The sequence below is a fragment of the Plectropomus leopardus genome, chromosome 18 (genome assembly GCF_026936395.1).
Source record: "Plectropomus leopardus strain MGB_pleo_1.0 chromosome 18, ASM2693639v1, whole genome shotgun sequence".
In the NCBI taxonomy this organism is placed as follows: Eukaryota; Metazoa; Chordata; class Actinopteri; order Perciformes; family Serranidae; genus Plectropomus; species Plectropomus leopardus.
In genome coordinates this window covers 3,295,770-3,308,609 of record NC_142193.1, presented here as the reverse complement: position 1 = coordinate 3,308,609, position 12,840 = coordinate 3,295,770, and the positions used below count along the sequence as shown (strand labels likewise).

Genomic DNA, 12,840 nt, shown 5'->3' with positions numbered 1-12,840 from the left:
TGTAATTTTCTGGTGCTTTTTAAAACTCTTGCTATTTTTTGGTTCATTTTTTCTCAGATGGCTCTATGCCTTTCTTTTTTAAAGAAATCAAGCCACTTTGCTCAGGTTGCAATGAGCTGAGATGCAGAAGAATAGTCCCATCAGGAGGTTCCAGCTTGCAGCAGCTGTCTCACTGTATGTCTCCATGTTGCAGCTTCTCCCTGTGGCACCTCTGAATGATATTTGTACAGAAACTGGTTATATAACTGCAGCCTGGAAACTGTGCATACATCAGTTAATGCCTACATTTACCAGACCTGATGTTTGCCCTCAATGACAGTGTTTGTCAGTACAATGATTTCCTCTGCAGCCGTCGCTCCCAACCTTTGGCTCAGGTCCAAGGGCTCACAACAATAATATGAGGGCTTCTTTTCTTATTATTTTGGAAAATATGACTATTTTTCCACTTTGGGTTCTTTAAAAATCCTACATTCTGAGAGGGCAAGCCAACAATAACCAGCTTTTCTAACTTCTAACCTCTTTAACCCTTTTAAACCTGAAAATGGCTTCTACCAAAAACATGGGGAGAAAGCAAAGAACATAGTTATTATAGATTTAATTAAAACTTGTCCCTTAATCGTGCTACATTTTTTGGAGTTGAAGGAGTAGTAGTAGTAGTAGTTTAGGATTCTAACAGCCTGGAGAAAGATAAAAGTTATGGTAATTTTAATTGTAAATATCATTTTCTGGGAAATTTTCCCTAGAGTTTTTTGTACAACTTACAACATTTTTTAGCAAAGTTGCTCCTTTCCCCCATGTTTTTGAAAGAAATCAACAGCTCAGGGTTCAAAGGTTTAAATACTGTAAATGCAGATCAAGAAAATGCATGATGATGCAGGTTGAAAGAACTCAACATGCAACAGTTTTCCCTCTCATGTTTAACCCCTTTAAAACTGACAAGAACAAGAATTTTGTAAAAAAAAACAAAAAAAAAAACAAAAAAAAAACAAAGGAAAGGACCAGAAGAAAGGGGCTTAAAAGTAGTAATTCTGCAACACAATTATAAATATGTGAATATGATAATTATAAATACTGGATGTAGTGGATGTTTTTTTTTCAAGATTTACTAATTTCTTCCAACTTACAGAACATTTCTTGCAAAGCTTCTCATTTCCTTTTCCCCACGCAAATCAAATTTGCTCTGGGCTCAAAGGGTTAACTACACCTGAAAGGCTCCTGAAAGCAGCACAAGAAAAACAATGCTGATCCAGAAAGGGTTAATTAGTCGGTCTGAAAAGCGGTGATTTATGTAAAATACCATGTAAAAGTGTTATTCTGACCAGTTTAAAGCTTAGTTCAAGGTATTGTAAAACAGTTAATATGTTACAAGTATATTTTTAGATTTTAGCTTAGAATTCTAACGAAAAAAACAAGGAAATAAAAAGTATGAGATAATTAAAAACTATTTTAAAAAATTATAAAAAATATTTTTTGATAGCTTCAGTTGCTATAAAATACTGATTAAATGTTAAAAAGGGATTACTGTGACTGTTCACAACTCATGTTTACGCCACAGCCAGATTCTGTGACGAGCACAAATTGAGGATGCTTTATTTTGATCTAGAACAATGTTACCAAATGTCATCTTTAATTCCCTCTATAAAAGCTGTAGAGATGTATAATAACTGCAGATTCATACTTGTGAGTTTTCTGATTTACATGCGGTTGATGTCATCAGGTCGATCTAAAGATGTTTGAGAAAACACTAACTACGTCTCAGTTCCACGTTTATTTGGCATCCAACAAAATCCAATAAAAGCTTTAAGAATTAACATTTTTCACCATCACCAAAAACAGAATTTCTCCCACTAAAAATGTAAAACTAGAAGGTCAAGGTTAATAAAATGCAAGCATTAGGGCTGGGGAGTGACTATGTATGAGGCGAGAAACAGCTCCTGACAGGCAAAGTCAAAAAAGGCAGAAATCTACTTTCCTACAGTTCCGTCTGAAGGACTGAACAGAGTTACAAACACAGACTAAAGATGCACGCCGAAGAAAAAGAATCAGACGGAGGTCCTTCCTCGTCCAAGAGACTCCACCTTTATGTGTCCGCTCCGCGCTCGCCGTCCAAAACTGTTTTCACAAGACGCGACGCTTAAGTTTTATCCACAAAAGCACAAAGAACCTTCCTGAGAAAACCACTTTATCTAAATCTTCAGACACGTGTCAAAGTCTTTACTGTTTATCAACCAAAGTACAGTTTGATTCCCACCATGATCTCTTTTTGTTTCAGGTGGGTGTCCGTGTAGCCGCGAGAGTCCCGTTGAACCTTCGTTCTCGTCATTGCTGCCCAACCGTGGAACCCCCTGGCCAATCAGAGCCACGACGCCATCCAGGAAAAGATAAGAGAAAAACAAGTGTGGCCATGGTGACGGCCCATCCGTCTGAACCCCGGTGAAGTCCCATCCACAGCGTGTGGGCCGTGTGCTTCAGAGGGAGACGGCTCACTTCCTGCTTCCTCCTGCCCTCGGTGGACTGTGATTGGCTCAACAGGATGCAGTGATGTTTATGGGTACAACTTGACAGTGAGCTATGCAGGTGAGGGGGGAAGGTATTTCTAAGTTGAGGGTGAGGAGGCCTTTTGCCCTCCTCCCCCCCCTCCCCCATTCGGCGCTGCTTAGCCTGGTCAAACCCCAGAAAGGAATGCGGGGGGGGGCTGCAGGCCCACTAAGCGTTGTGTTAGCCCGATCGCCGGTGGTTGGGGGAGTGTGGTTGCAGCGGTGCTACGAGGACGCTGCCCCAGTTTGGGTGCCCAGGAGTTTGGGAGGGCGGACTAAGCCATCCGCCTCCCGTTTCCTCCCCCCAGTGTGGCCCGGTGCTGCTGTTCCGACACCCCAGACCCGCTGGACTCTGGTGGATCTCCAAGCCTTTCGCTGGACCAAAGACATGAAGCGGCATGGCGTTCACACCCAGGCGGTCCAGCCCTCATACAGCTGGGCCAGGTTGTCCATGTTGGTAGCCTCCTTGATGACAATGTCCACCTGCAACCAAACAGCAGGACAGCTCAGGAGACATGTCTCACAACTTTAAGGTCTTTTTACACAGTGATTGCGCCGAAGAGCCGCTATGAAGTCCGATCTTCAGAACATGACCTGACATACAACTTCTTAAAGAATTTATTTAAAAAGATTTAGGGCCACGTAACTGTCAGTCAAGTTGCACTTACAATTTACACCCATGTCTTTAAAGACATGGATGCACCCAAGGTTCTTCAGTTATGGCCCAAAATATGTTTTATGAGGTCACCGTAACCTTGAATTTTGACCTTCAACCAAGAGATTGTAATCAGTTCATTCTTGAGTCCAAGTGGCTGTTTGTGCCAAAATTGAGGAAACTCCCTCAAGGCCATCTTCAGATTTTGCATTCATGAAAATGAGACAAATGTAAGGTCACAGAGGCCTTGACCTTTGAACACCAATTTCTAATCAGCTCAACGTTAATTCCAAGAGAATGTTTGAGCCAAATCTGAATAAATTCCCTCATGGTACTCTGAGATATCGCTTTCTCAAGAATGAGACGAATGTAAGGTCACTGTGACCTCGTCTCTCTCATTCTTCTGAGCGTGATATCTCAAGAAAACCTTGAGGGATTTTTTTTTTTAAATTTGGCACAAACATTTGAGTAGGCTCAAGGATGAACTGATTAGATTTTGTAGGTCAAAGGTCAAGGTCACAGTGACCTTACATTCGTCTCATTCTTGAGAAAGCGTTATCTCAGAGTACCATAAGGGAATTTATTCAGATTTGGCTCAAACATTCTCTTGGAATAGCTCATCGTTGAGCATAAGTGAATGTTTGCGTCAAATTTGAAGAAATTCATTGAAGGGGTTAATAGGAATGTCCCAAATGTACGACAGACAAAAACATAATGCCTCCGACCACGGCTATCGTTGCCGCAGAGGCACAAAAACAATTATTTAAGAACAGTAAATATCAGATACTTTTAGACTTTTCCTTAAGTAATATTCTAATAGGTTACTTTAACTTCTACCAAGGTCATTTCCTGGTCAGAAATCTGTACTTTTATTCAAGTAAAAGTACAGATAAGAACACTTTCCCGTCGTTTTGGTCCTGTTACTACCTCCACTGCGTGCTTAAAGGCGCGTCAACTCCACCCCCAACTTCACGATTATCCCTTTTACATAGAAAGGCAAGGATGCATAATGGCTTAACATTTCTGCCTTGAAGAGGGAGTGTAAATGGAGCTTGTGTCTCATTTTCAGAGGTCATTGAGTACATCAGAAAGGCAACGCAACATGTTTGGGAATTTGCGAGCATATGACCGGATAAATGACACTTGGATTCCACTGAGAAAGTTAATTGTGAGTTTGTTAACAGATCTTCTGATCAAGTTTTTTCTAGTATTAAACCTGGTCCCCATTTACTTCAATTAATCAACAATGTTTGCTGTTTTTGGACTCTTCGTTCACCATAGATATGACATAATTTGAGTTAACGTGCTATAAATAACTTAAGTACTCCCTTAAATCCGTCATAAGAGCCAGTGTGTCTCCAGGGTTACCTGCTCTGTGACGCTCATCCTCCTGTTGGGATCGATGTCTCTGCCCTCCAGCTTGGCTTTCACTCTCTTCCACACGCTGACAGCATACGAGTTCCTCTCCTGGACAGCTGCAACACAGCAAGCAGAAGTTCAGAGCCACGCATTTCACCACAATCACTTCACTCACAGGTCTGAAATCCAGGTTCAAATAGATCCAAACCAAGTCTCCCTCAACCATCTTTAACTTAACATTTCTGCTAAAGATTCATGTAAAAAATGTTAAGTCTATGAGCCAGGTGAAAACTTGCAGGTGGGGCCAACTGGAGAAACACTACAGAATCAGTTTATTTAGTGGGCTGCATGCTCTGGAATAAAACCCAGAAGCTAGGGGTAGGGTATGTGCAATTTCCTTATTCTTCATTGTAATTGTTAAATTGTTGTCTTTCCCTTTATCTGTCGAAGTGTATATTGTTTGTCTTGCGGGTTTATTTGTTATCATGTATTCCGTAGCTGCACTCAGCATTTTTGCCCTACACAAATTTCCTTTGGAGGAGTTTGTCTTATCTAATCTTATTAAAAAATCCATGATTAGGATACACCATTGTGACTCAAATACATGCATGACTTGACTATGTATTACAAAAAAACCCAAAAACAAAACATGGAGCATGGCTTCATTCTCTGCTCAGGACGCCATTACTTAACTGAATGCATAGAAACTAGTGGTTTACTGCTATAATAATGCTGTAAATCCAGTATAGAATGAGCGCCACAGTGGAGCAATGGTTAGCATTGTCACCTCACAGCAAGAGGGTCCCCGGTTTGAACTCGGGGTGAGGAGACCCTTCTTTGTGGAATTTGCATGTTCCCGCTTTGCCAGCGTAGGTTTTCTGCGGGTTCTCCTGCTTCCTCCCACAGTCTGAAGAAATGCAGGTTTATTGGTGAATCTAAATTGACTGTAGGTTTGAATGTGAGCGTGAGTGATTGTCCGTTTCCTTGCGGTGTAATGGTTGACCTGTCCAGGGTGTCTCAGCTGGGATGGACTCCAGCTACCCCGCGACAGAATAAGCCATAGTTGAAAATAAATGAATGAATGAATGAATGCAGTTTGTCACTCCTTTAACTAATGACTTATGCTGGCCTGTTCATTTGTCGAAAATATCAGGAAAGATCAGGTGCCACATCACTATCAAACTATTTATCTCTGTCTCTCTGTTTATCATCTTGCTCTACAGAGGGTTTTTTTTTAACAACCTAATTTCAAGGTCATGTGATGCTGGAAGTCAAACGTGATAAATCCTGCGGGTGATACACACGTAACAGGTACTGCTTTGTAGTGTTTGCTACACTACATGTATTGCACTGCATTTAATTTGTGAAAAAAAAGATTCCCAGCTGCAGAGCAGTGAGCAGTGACTGAAGATGGTGAAGAAGAGTACCTCGTCCTGTTTTGGGGTCTCGTACAGCCCTCTTGGGGCTGGGGTTGAGGCCTTTGTTGTTCATCAGCAGGGTGCTGGGTGGGGTATCAGTGGGGGTTCCCAGGTTCCGAGGCAGAGCTTTGCGTGCGTTCTGGGACATTGAGTCTGGCTGAGTCTTTATCCCACTGCATTTCACAGCTGCAGTCAAACCACATATGAGAAAAACAGTTAATTGACACACTTTGATCAGCAACAGATTAAACGCATCTAATCTATCTACATTTTATGTACAGGGTTTATACACATTTTTACTAATACATTTCCATGACTTTTAGGTTAATTTTTGAAACCATACATTCTCTGAAATGACCATTACTATATGATAGTCTTTTAAAATATATATATATATAATAAAAGAATGAATTCAGAGCAGGGTTAGAACTCATTATTTAAATATAACTTATGGAATATTTGGTATTTATTCGTTATAACTTTTTAAAGAAAACATGCCCTGCAGACCTGTGGTTGCCATTTTTAAGGGGAAACAACAACAACAACAACAACAACAACAACAACAACAACAACAACAAAAGTGGGTTTGGAAGGCAAAATTTTCTCCATTATATTTTTTTCAATTTTTTAAAGAATAAAGAAAATCATGATATATATATATATATATATATATATATATATATATATATATATATATATATATATATATATATATATATATATATATATATATATATATATATACACACACATATATATATCTTCCAAACCTATAGGCCCACAGGTTTGGAAGGCATGGTGTCTTAAAAAAATATTGGTCATTTTTTCCTTCTTTAAAAAACTTTTTAAAAAAAATTATACTGTACAAATTTTTTTTGTGATTTTAAGGATGACGTGCATTTCAAACCCTGGGGCTTGTGGATTCGGTGGATTTCCAATGGTCCTTGAACACCTTATGTGTTATTATACATGTCTGTGAAACAAAATTCCATGACTTTTTCTAAACTTTTACAGTATATTTAGATGTCTATACCTTTTCCAGGCCTGGAAATTGCTATTAGCCAATTCCATGACTGAGTTTTTCATGACCGTACGCACCCTGTCTTATTTTAGGCATGCCCTGTGCACTTGGCAGGTGGCTGCAGTGTCTTACCTGCTGCAAAGCTCGTCTGTGCTGCAGAAACAGGACTGGCACACTCACTGTCTCTGTCCGTCACCAGTGGGGAGGCAAAGCTAACCAGGCCGTTATATACACTGAGGTGAAGCACACACACAATATTAATACAGGGAAATTAAATGTGTGTATGAGAATACAGTATATGTGTGTGTGAGTACCTCTGGCTCTGGGAGTGCAGCTCCTTCAGAGTAGCAGGAATCTCCTCCAGCAGTTCCAGCTGCTCCTGGCTGCGCGGCTGCCCGCTGGCCTGCACCACCGTGAATAAGACCAGCTGGATGTTGTCCTGCCACGCTTTGTACTCCAACAGGAAGTGACGCACGCTGCCCTCATATGCCACCTCTTCGCCATCCGCCAACGCCGCCTCTTCATCCTTTATGACAGAGTAAACACAGACGATGACTGAAACAGACTCCATCCATGATGGGTCACCATCAAACTAAACTGCATGAAAAAGACAGCAGGTATTGCAACACGTGTCTGACACAGACTGACGCACTTTATTGTGTAATTTAATTTCAGATTGATTACATTTATTTTTTACCCCTTTTCTGCACTTTTTCCACACACACACACACACACACACACACACACACACACACACACACACATATATAAAGAATTAAAGCACGTTTTTGCAGAATTATGAAAAATCATGTGCATGTGTTAAAAGGTAACTTTTGAAGTAAGTTCATGTGAGGCATTCATCCATAGACAGTGTATTATAAACAGCAGAAGTCAGTCAGCATGCCCCCAGTTTGAAGAAGACAGGAGACTGAGTTGACTAATGTGCTGCTGTGGACGGATTCAGCAATAAAACTTATTTCAGCTGAGAATCGCTATTTTAACACTTATGGTTGAATAGGGATGGTAAATGAATTTAGAGGAAGAAATGAGGATTTGTTATTTGGCTGATATTGAAAGTAATTTAATTAAATTTGTTTTTTACTGCCCTTTTTATGTAGCCTGTGCATTTTTTTGTTTAATAACAAAAACAGATATTTTTTTAGTACATATGGATGATGCACAAAGATTAAATTGGTTAACATACGAAATATTTAGATTAGCTCATTATCTGGAGAAAGCATGGGAAAGGAAAAAACAAGCTCTTTTTTGCAAGAATGTTGGTCAAATATTATTTTGTAACTTTATTTTATGTATCTTTTTTTTGCTGATATCTGTAAAACCAGAAGATGACAAGTGCTTAGTACTATGATGGTGTCTTGTAATCCCATGGGGTGGGCCAGATTGGTATGACACAAAAATACAAACAAATAAACAAACTGACTAACTATTTCAGCCACCTAAAAAAAAAAAAAAAATCAGTATCAGTTTAAGAAAATGCTATATTTGGAATATTTTCACCAATATTGGAATATTTTTACCTTTCTGTCAGAGATATGAAGTTGTGTTAACGCTCTCTTCAAAGCCTCCATTGAGAAAAACAGTGATTTAACATCACTGAAAACAGGAGCTGCTGGTCTACTGCTGCCTCCATCAGATAGTTAGTTGGTGTTATTGTGTGGCTTTGGCATTTAAAAAGGGTTAGTAGATTCAACAAAGTCACGGGATAACACAAACTAGCTTACTGATTGAAGCAGTAGACCAGCAGCTCCAGTGTTCAGCAAGCTAAAATTTCTGATTTTCTCAATGGATTCTGCCTTTGAAGAGAGCTCAGATGGGGAAATGCAGCTGCGGCTTTGGTGGGACAGGGCTGTCTGACGCTAAGATAAAGCAGCAAGAATCCTCTCAATGTAGTGCACATCTAAACTGACATTTTAGAATTCTGTTTTAGGGTGGTTACGTTTTGCTGCTACCCCAGTCCACAGCAGCACATTGCTTTAGCTTCTGAGTCAGCACTCCTGCTGCTTCTCAATGCAATTATCTACTGAATGTAACACTCTGACTATTGATAAGCTTGCACACATCCCCACTTCCATAAATCCAAACTCTTCCTTTATGTTACTGGGTCCTGAGTGTACCTTGGACATGGCTCTGAGCAGGTGCTTGACGTCGGCCAGTTGGCGGTTGTGGTTGGACAGGATGGTCTTGATGGAGTCGACCAGGAGCTGCAGTGTCTCTCCACAGGACTCCAGCTGCTGCTCCCGTTCCTCCTGGGTCCTTCGCTCAACGCTCAGCTCATCCTCCAGCTGCCTCTGGGCACAGCTCAGCCAATCAGGACTGCCAATGGGCAGGTCCAGCACTGGACTCTGTGGTACAAAACAGCGAGAATAAGGTACCGTGTGGAGTTTCTGACCTGCAGTTGAACTGCTGAGTGAGACACCATTTTTGTGTGTGTGTGTGTTGGTTGAATCTCAAAAACACACAATGTTTTGAAGAGAATATGCTGATGCTTTTACTGCAAAGAGGACTCCAAGCAAGAAAGATGACTTTTAAAACTTGAGCAAATCAGCTTGATTTCTTTAAAAAAAAAAAAAAGGGCAGAAGGCAATAAGCAACAAAAGAAAAATGACCCCAAGATGAGCAAGAAATTAGTAACAAAAAATACAAGAAACGTACCTGAAAATGAGTAAAAATTAATATAAATAAATAATAACAAGAAAGAAAGTAAAACAAAACAAAAAAGGATATGGGACCTGGAAAAGGCACTGAAAAGTCTAATAATTTTGTGACAAAATTTTAATATATACTTAGGATCTTTGGAAATACAATTTTTCCTAAGCTTTCTTCTTTTTCCCTAGATATTTTTTCCTGGCTTTTTTTACAACTTTTTTAATCTACTCATTTCTTGCAATTTGTGAAACTTTGCTCATTGCCTTTTTTTCATGTTTTTGAAAGAAATTTGCTCAGGGTTCAAAGGTTTAAAAACTTGTGAAAGGCATCTGAGAGCATTGAAAAAAAACTGAAGTCGCTCCAGATTTCAAAAGGTTAAGAGAGGTTCTGTTTTCATTTTAGAACATTTTAGGAGAAAGCAGAGCAGGAACTATTGAAATTGATCTTCCAGTGACAAATAACTTTTACAAAGACCAAAATGAATCATCTAATTAAAATGAAAATGTTGCTGATCTCTAAACTTGATGCCTCTGATGCAGTTGCTGTTAAGTTACAGCGTCATTGTGTTTTTTACAGGACTATAGTGTGTAGAGGTCAGAGGTCAAACCCACCAGTCTGTGCAGTAGCTGGAGCTCCAGTGGAGACACGGTGCTGCTAAACTGTGCAGCGTAGGAGCAGGTTTGCTGGCAGCGTTTCAGTAGCTCAAACAGCGCAGCGTCCATGTTGAGGGCCTCGGGGGATCGGGTCCGAAGGCCTTCGAAGTTCAAGATGGTGGAGCACAAGAAGGTGACCTGGAAGAGGAGGCTTTTCTTCACCACTGGTCATCCATCAAATGTTAGGGCTGGTAAGAAAGAGCCCACTCAAGTAAGATTTAGTAATGGGCCCTTAATTTTACCTGGCTGGTGCGCTGGTTCTCTCTGGCCACCATGGCACGTCTCTCTCTGATGGTCATCTCAAAGTCCTGCAGGACGGGGGCCAGTGCCGGGTTGGCTCCACCGGCCCACTTCAGGCGCTGCTCGATGCTAGCCTCCAGCGACGCCAGCTTCTCCTGAGGACACCAACAGGCAAATAACATAGAATATTAAAATCTTATTTTACAGTCAAATTACAGCTACCTTATACATAAATAAATAAATAAATAAAAGATTCCATTTTCCCACATAATGACTTCTGGAGGAGATGAAGATGTGTAAAACGTTAGCTGCAGTGTTGTTGTTCACCCATGTAGGCAACTTTTTAACAATAACAAATATCCATATAAAGAACACAATCAAAAGTGGCATTTTTCTGAACTGTTGAAAAAACCTCAAGACATCTAACTGATTAATTGATTGGTTCCTGTCGATTAAACACAAGGGGCTGTATGAGGGTGCGACACAGACCTGAATGGCGACAATGGATCCCTCATCTTGACTCAGCTTGTACAGCTTCTTCTTCATGTTGCTGAGGATGACGGAGCGAGGAGGGATGCTGACACTAAGAGGCTGATTATTGGGACCCAGAACATCCTCATGCTGCCACTGGAAGAGGAGACACACTGAGTTAGACCTGGAAGAACTTGTGCTGACATTATTATTATTAACTTTTTTTAATCAAATTTTTTTGACATTGAAACATACAGCAATAACGAGTGACACACAAATAGTGCAATTCAAGTGACGACATGAAAAAAAAACAGCATAGGACAAGAAAAGCAGGGCAACAATTTGAAACACTAGACAGTTAGATTGTGTGTGTGTGTGTGTGTGTTTCTGTGTGTTTTTCTGTGTGTGCGTGTGCGTGCATGGATGGGGAAAAAGGGGAGTCAATAGTAACTATAGAAATTACTAACTAAAGGAAGAAAACATGAGAAATACTATATGAGCAAAGAAGGACGAGACGGTCTTGGGGGAGGGCTGAGAAAAATAAATGAACTAATAATAATAATATTAAAAAAGGAAAATTAAAAAAAGAAAAAAAGGGCATGTTCTTTGGGAGCATCTCCGACAGGATGTCAAGTTTGGAGAACGGGGAGGGGGGATCTGCGGCTGGTCAGGACAGCCATGGCAGGGAATTCTGTCGTGTTGTGTTTAAGCAAGCAAACAGCATTCATTCCCTTTATTACAGGTCCATCCTAACTTGCACGTGTAGCTCACAGCTATGCTATGTTGTAAATGCTGTCAATCAGCTGCTAACACACAAATGTTAACAAATAAATAAAAATCTCCAGCCTTAAGGTGGTACTTATATGCATAAAAGGTGTTTTTTGTGGCTGCTGGTTATCTAGGCTACCACTGGAATCAATAGGTTTGAAGTCAGGTTATTGGAGGCATCAGCACACTCTTGTGTCCGTACCTGAAACATGGCGATGTGCAGCTGGCTCCTCTGCAGGCTGGCCTTGGCGGCCTCCAGGTTGGCGTCCAGCCTCCGCAGCAGGTCCACTTTCTTCCAGGCCGTGTCGTAGGAGGAGGCCAGCACCGTGGCTCTGTTGAGCAGCAGCTGGGAGACCCGGCCCGACGCCAGGCCCTGCTCCACCGCCTTCTTACACAGCTCGTCCAGAGACACCTTCAGAGCCAGAACACACCGTGGGTTAGCTCATCATCAGGTCATGGTCAGATATGTGGTACACATTAGGTACACAAGCAATAAAAGGGTCTATTTGTAAGATTTTCCTAATTCTTACAGGACCACAAGTGACTTGCGACCATGACAAGTTTGTTAAAAACTGTCTTTTTGTGGACCCTTTTTTATGTGTTAAAAGCAATTTAAATTTTAATGTTTCTGGCTGTGTTAAATGGTGTCATTTAGGCAATTCTTATTTCAATGGGCCTGCGTTCTGGAAGGCATGTTTTCTTTAAAAACTGCCAAAAATGTTCAGAGAAAAAACAAACTGCCCAAAAATTTTTAGAGAAAAAGAATATCATCAAAACATTTTAAAGTCCCTAAAATATTTATAAAGGGAAATTAAAAAAAAAAAATTAAAATGTGGCTTTTTATGCCCTTTAAAAAAGCCCCAGTGTCCTCAAATATTGGTTTTAACTAACTGCACCTAATTCTTGCAATGTGTTTCGTTTTATTGTATGTTAGACCTACGTGTTATTTACATATTGTCAAATAAAACTGATTACGTGGTAATTTGTCTTATGTGCAGACCTTGAACTAATGACTAAGGAGAAATCTGGACCCAATGGCTGGAGCACTTAA

General features: G+C 40.5%; 1 protein-coding gene across 1 annotated transcript in view; it reads right to left on the bottom strand.

Moving 5' to 3' along the window:
* Positions 1 to 1,749: 1,749 nt before the first annotated feature.
* Positions 1,750 to 12,840, bottom strand: part of smg1 (SMG1 nonsense mediated mRNA decay associated PI3K related kinase) — a 64,794-nt gene continuing 53,703 nt past the window's right edge. The window contains exons 55-64 of the mRNA XM_042505560.2: positions 11,992 to 12,201; positions 11,040 to 11,177; positions 10,553 to 10,705; positions 10,269 to 10,448; positions 9,126 to 9,353; positions 7,305 to 7,516; positions 7,123 to 7,223; positions 5,979 to 6,155; positions 4,561 to 4,667; positions 1,750 to 3,020 (exon numbers count right to left, since the gene is read on the bottom strand). Of these exons, the coding sequence (XP_042361494.1) occupies positions 2,943 to 3,020; positions 4,561 to 4,667; positions 5,979 to 6,155; positions 7,123 to 7,223; positions 7,305 to 7,516; positions 9,126 to 9,353; positions 10,269 to 10,448; positions 10,553 to 10,705; positions 11,040 to 11,177; positions 11,992 to 12,201 (1,584 nt within the window). The 3' untranslated portion in view covers positions 1,750 to 2,942. The remainder of the gene's footprint in view (positions 3,021 to 4,560; positions 4,668 to 5,978; positions 6,156 to 7,122; positions 7,224 to 7,304; positions 7,517 to 9,125; positions 9,354 to 10,268; positions 10,449 to 10,552; positions 10,706 to 11,039; positions 11,178 to 11,991; positions 12,202 to 12,840) is intronic.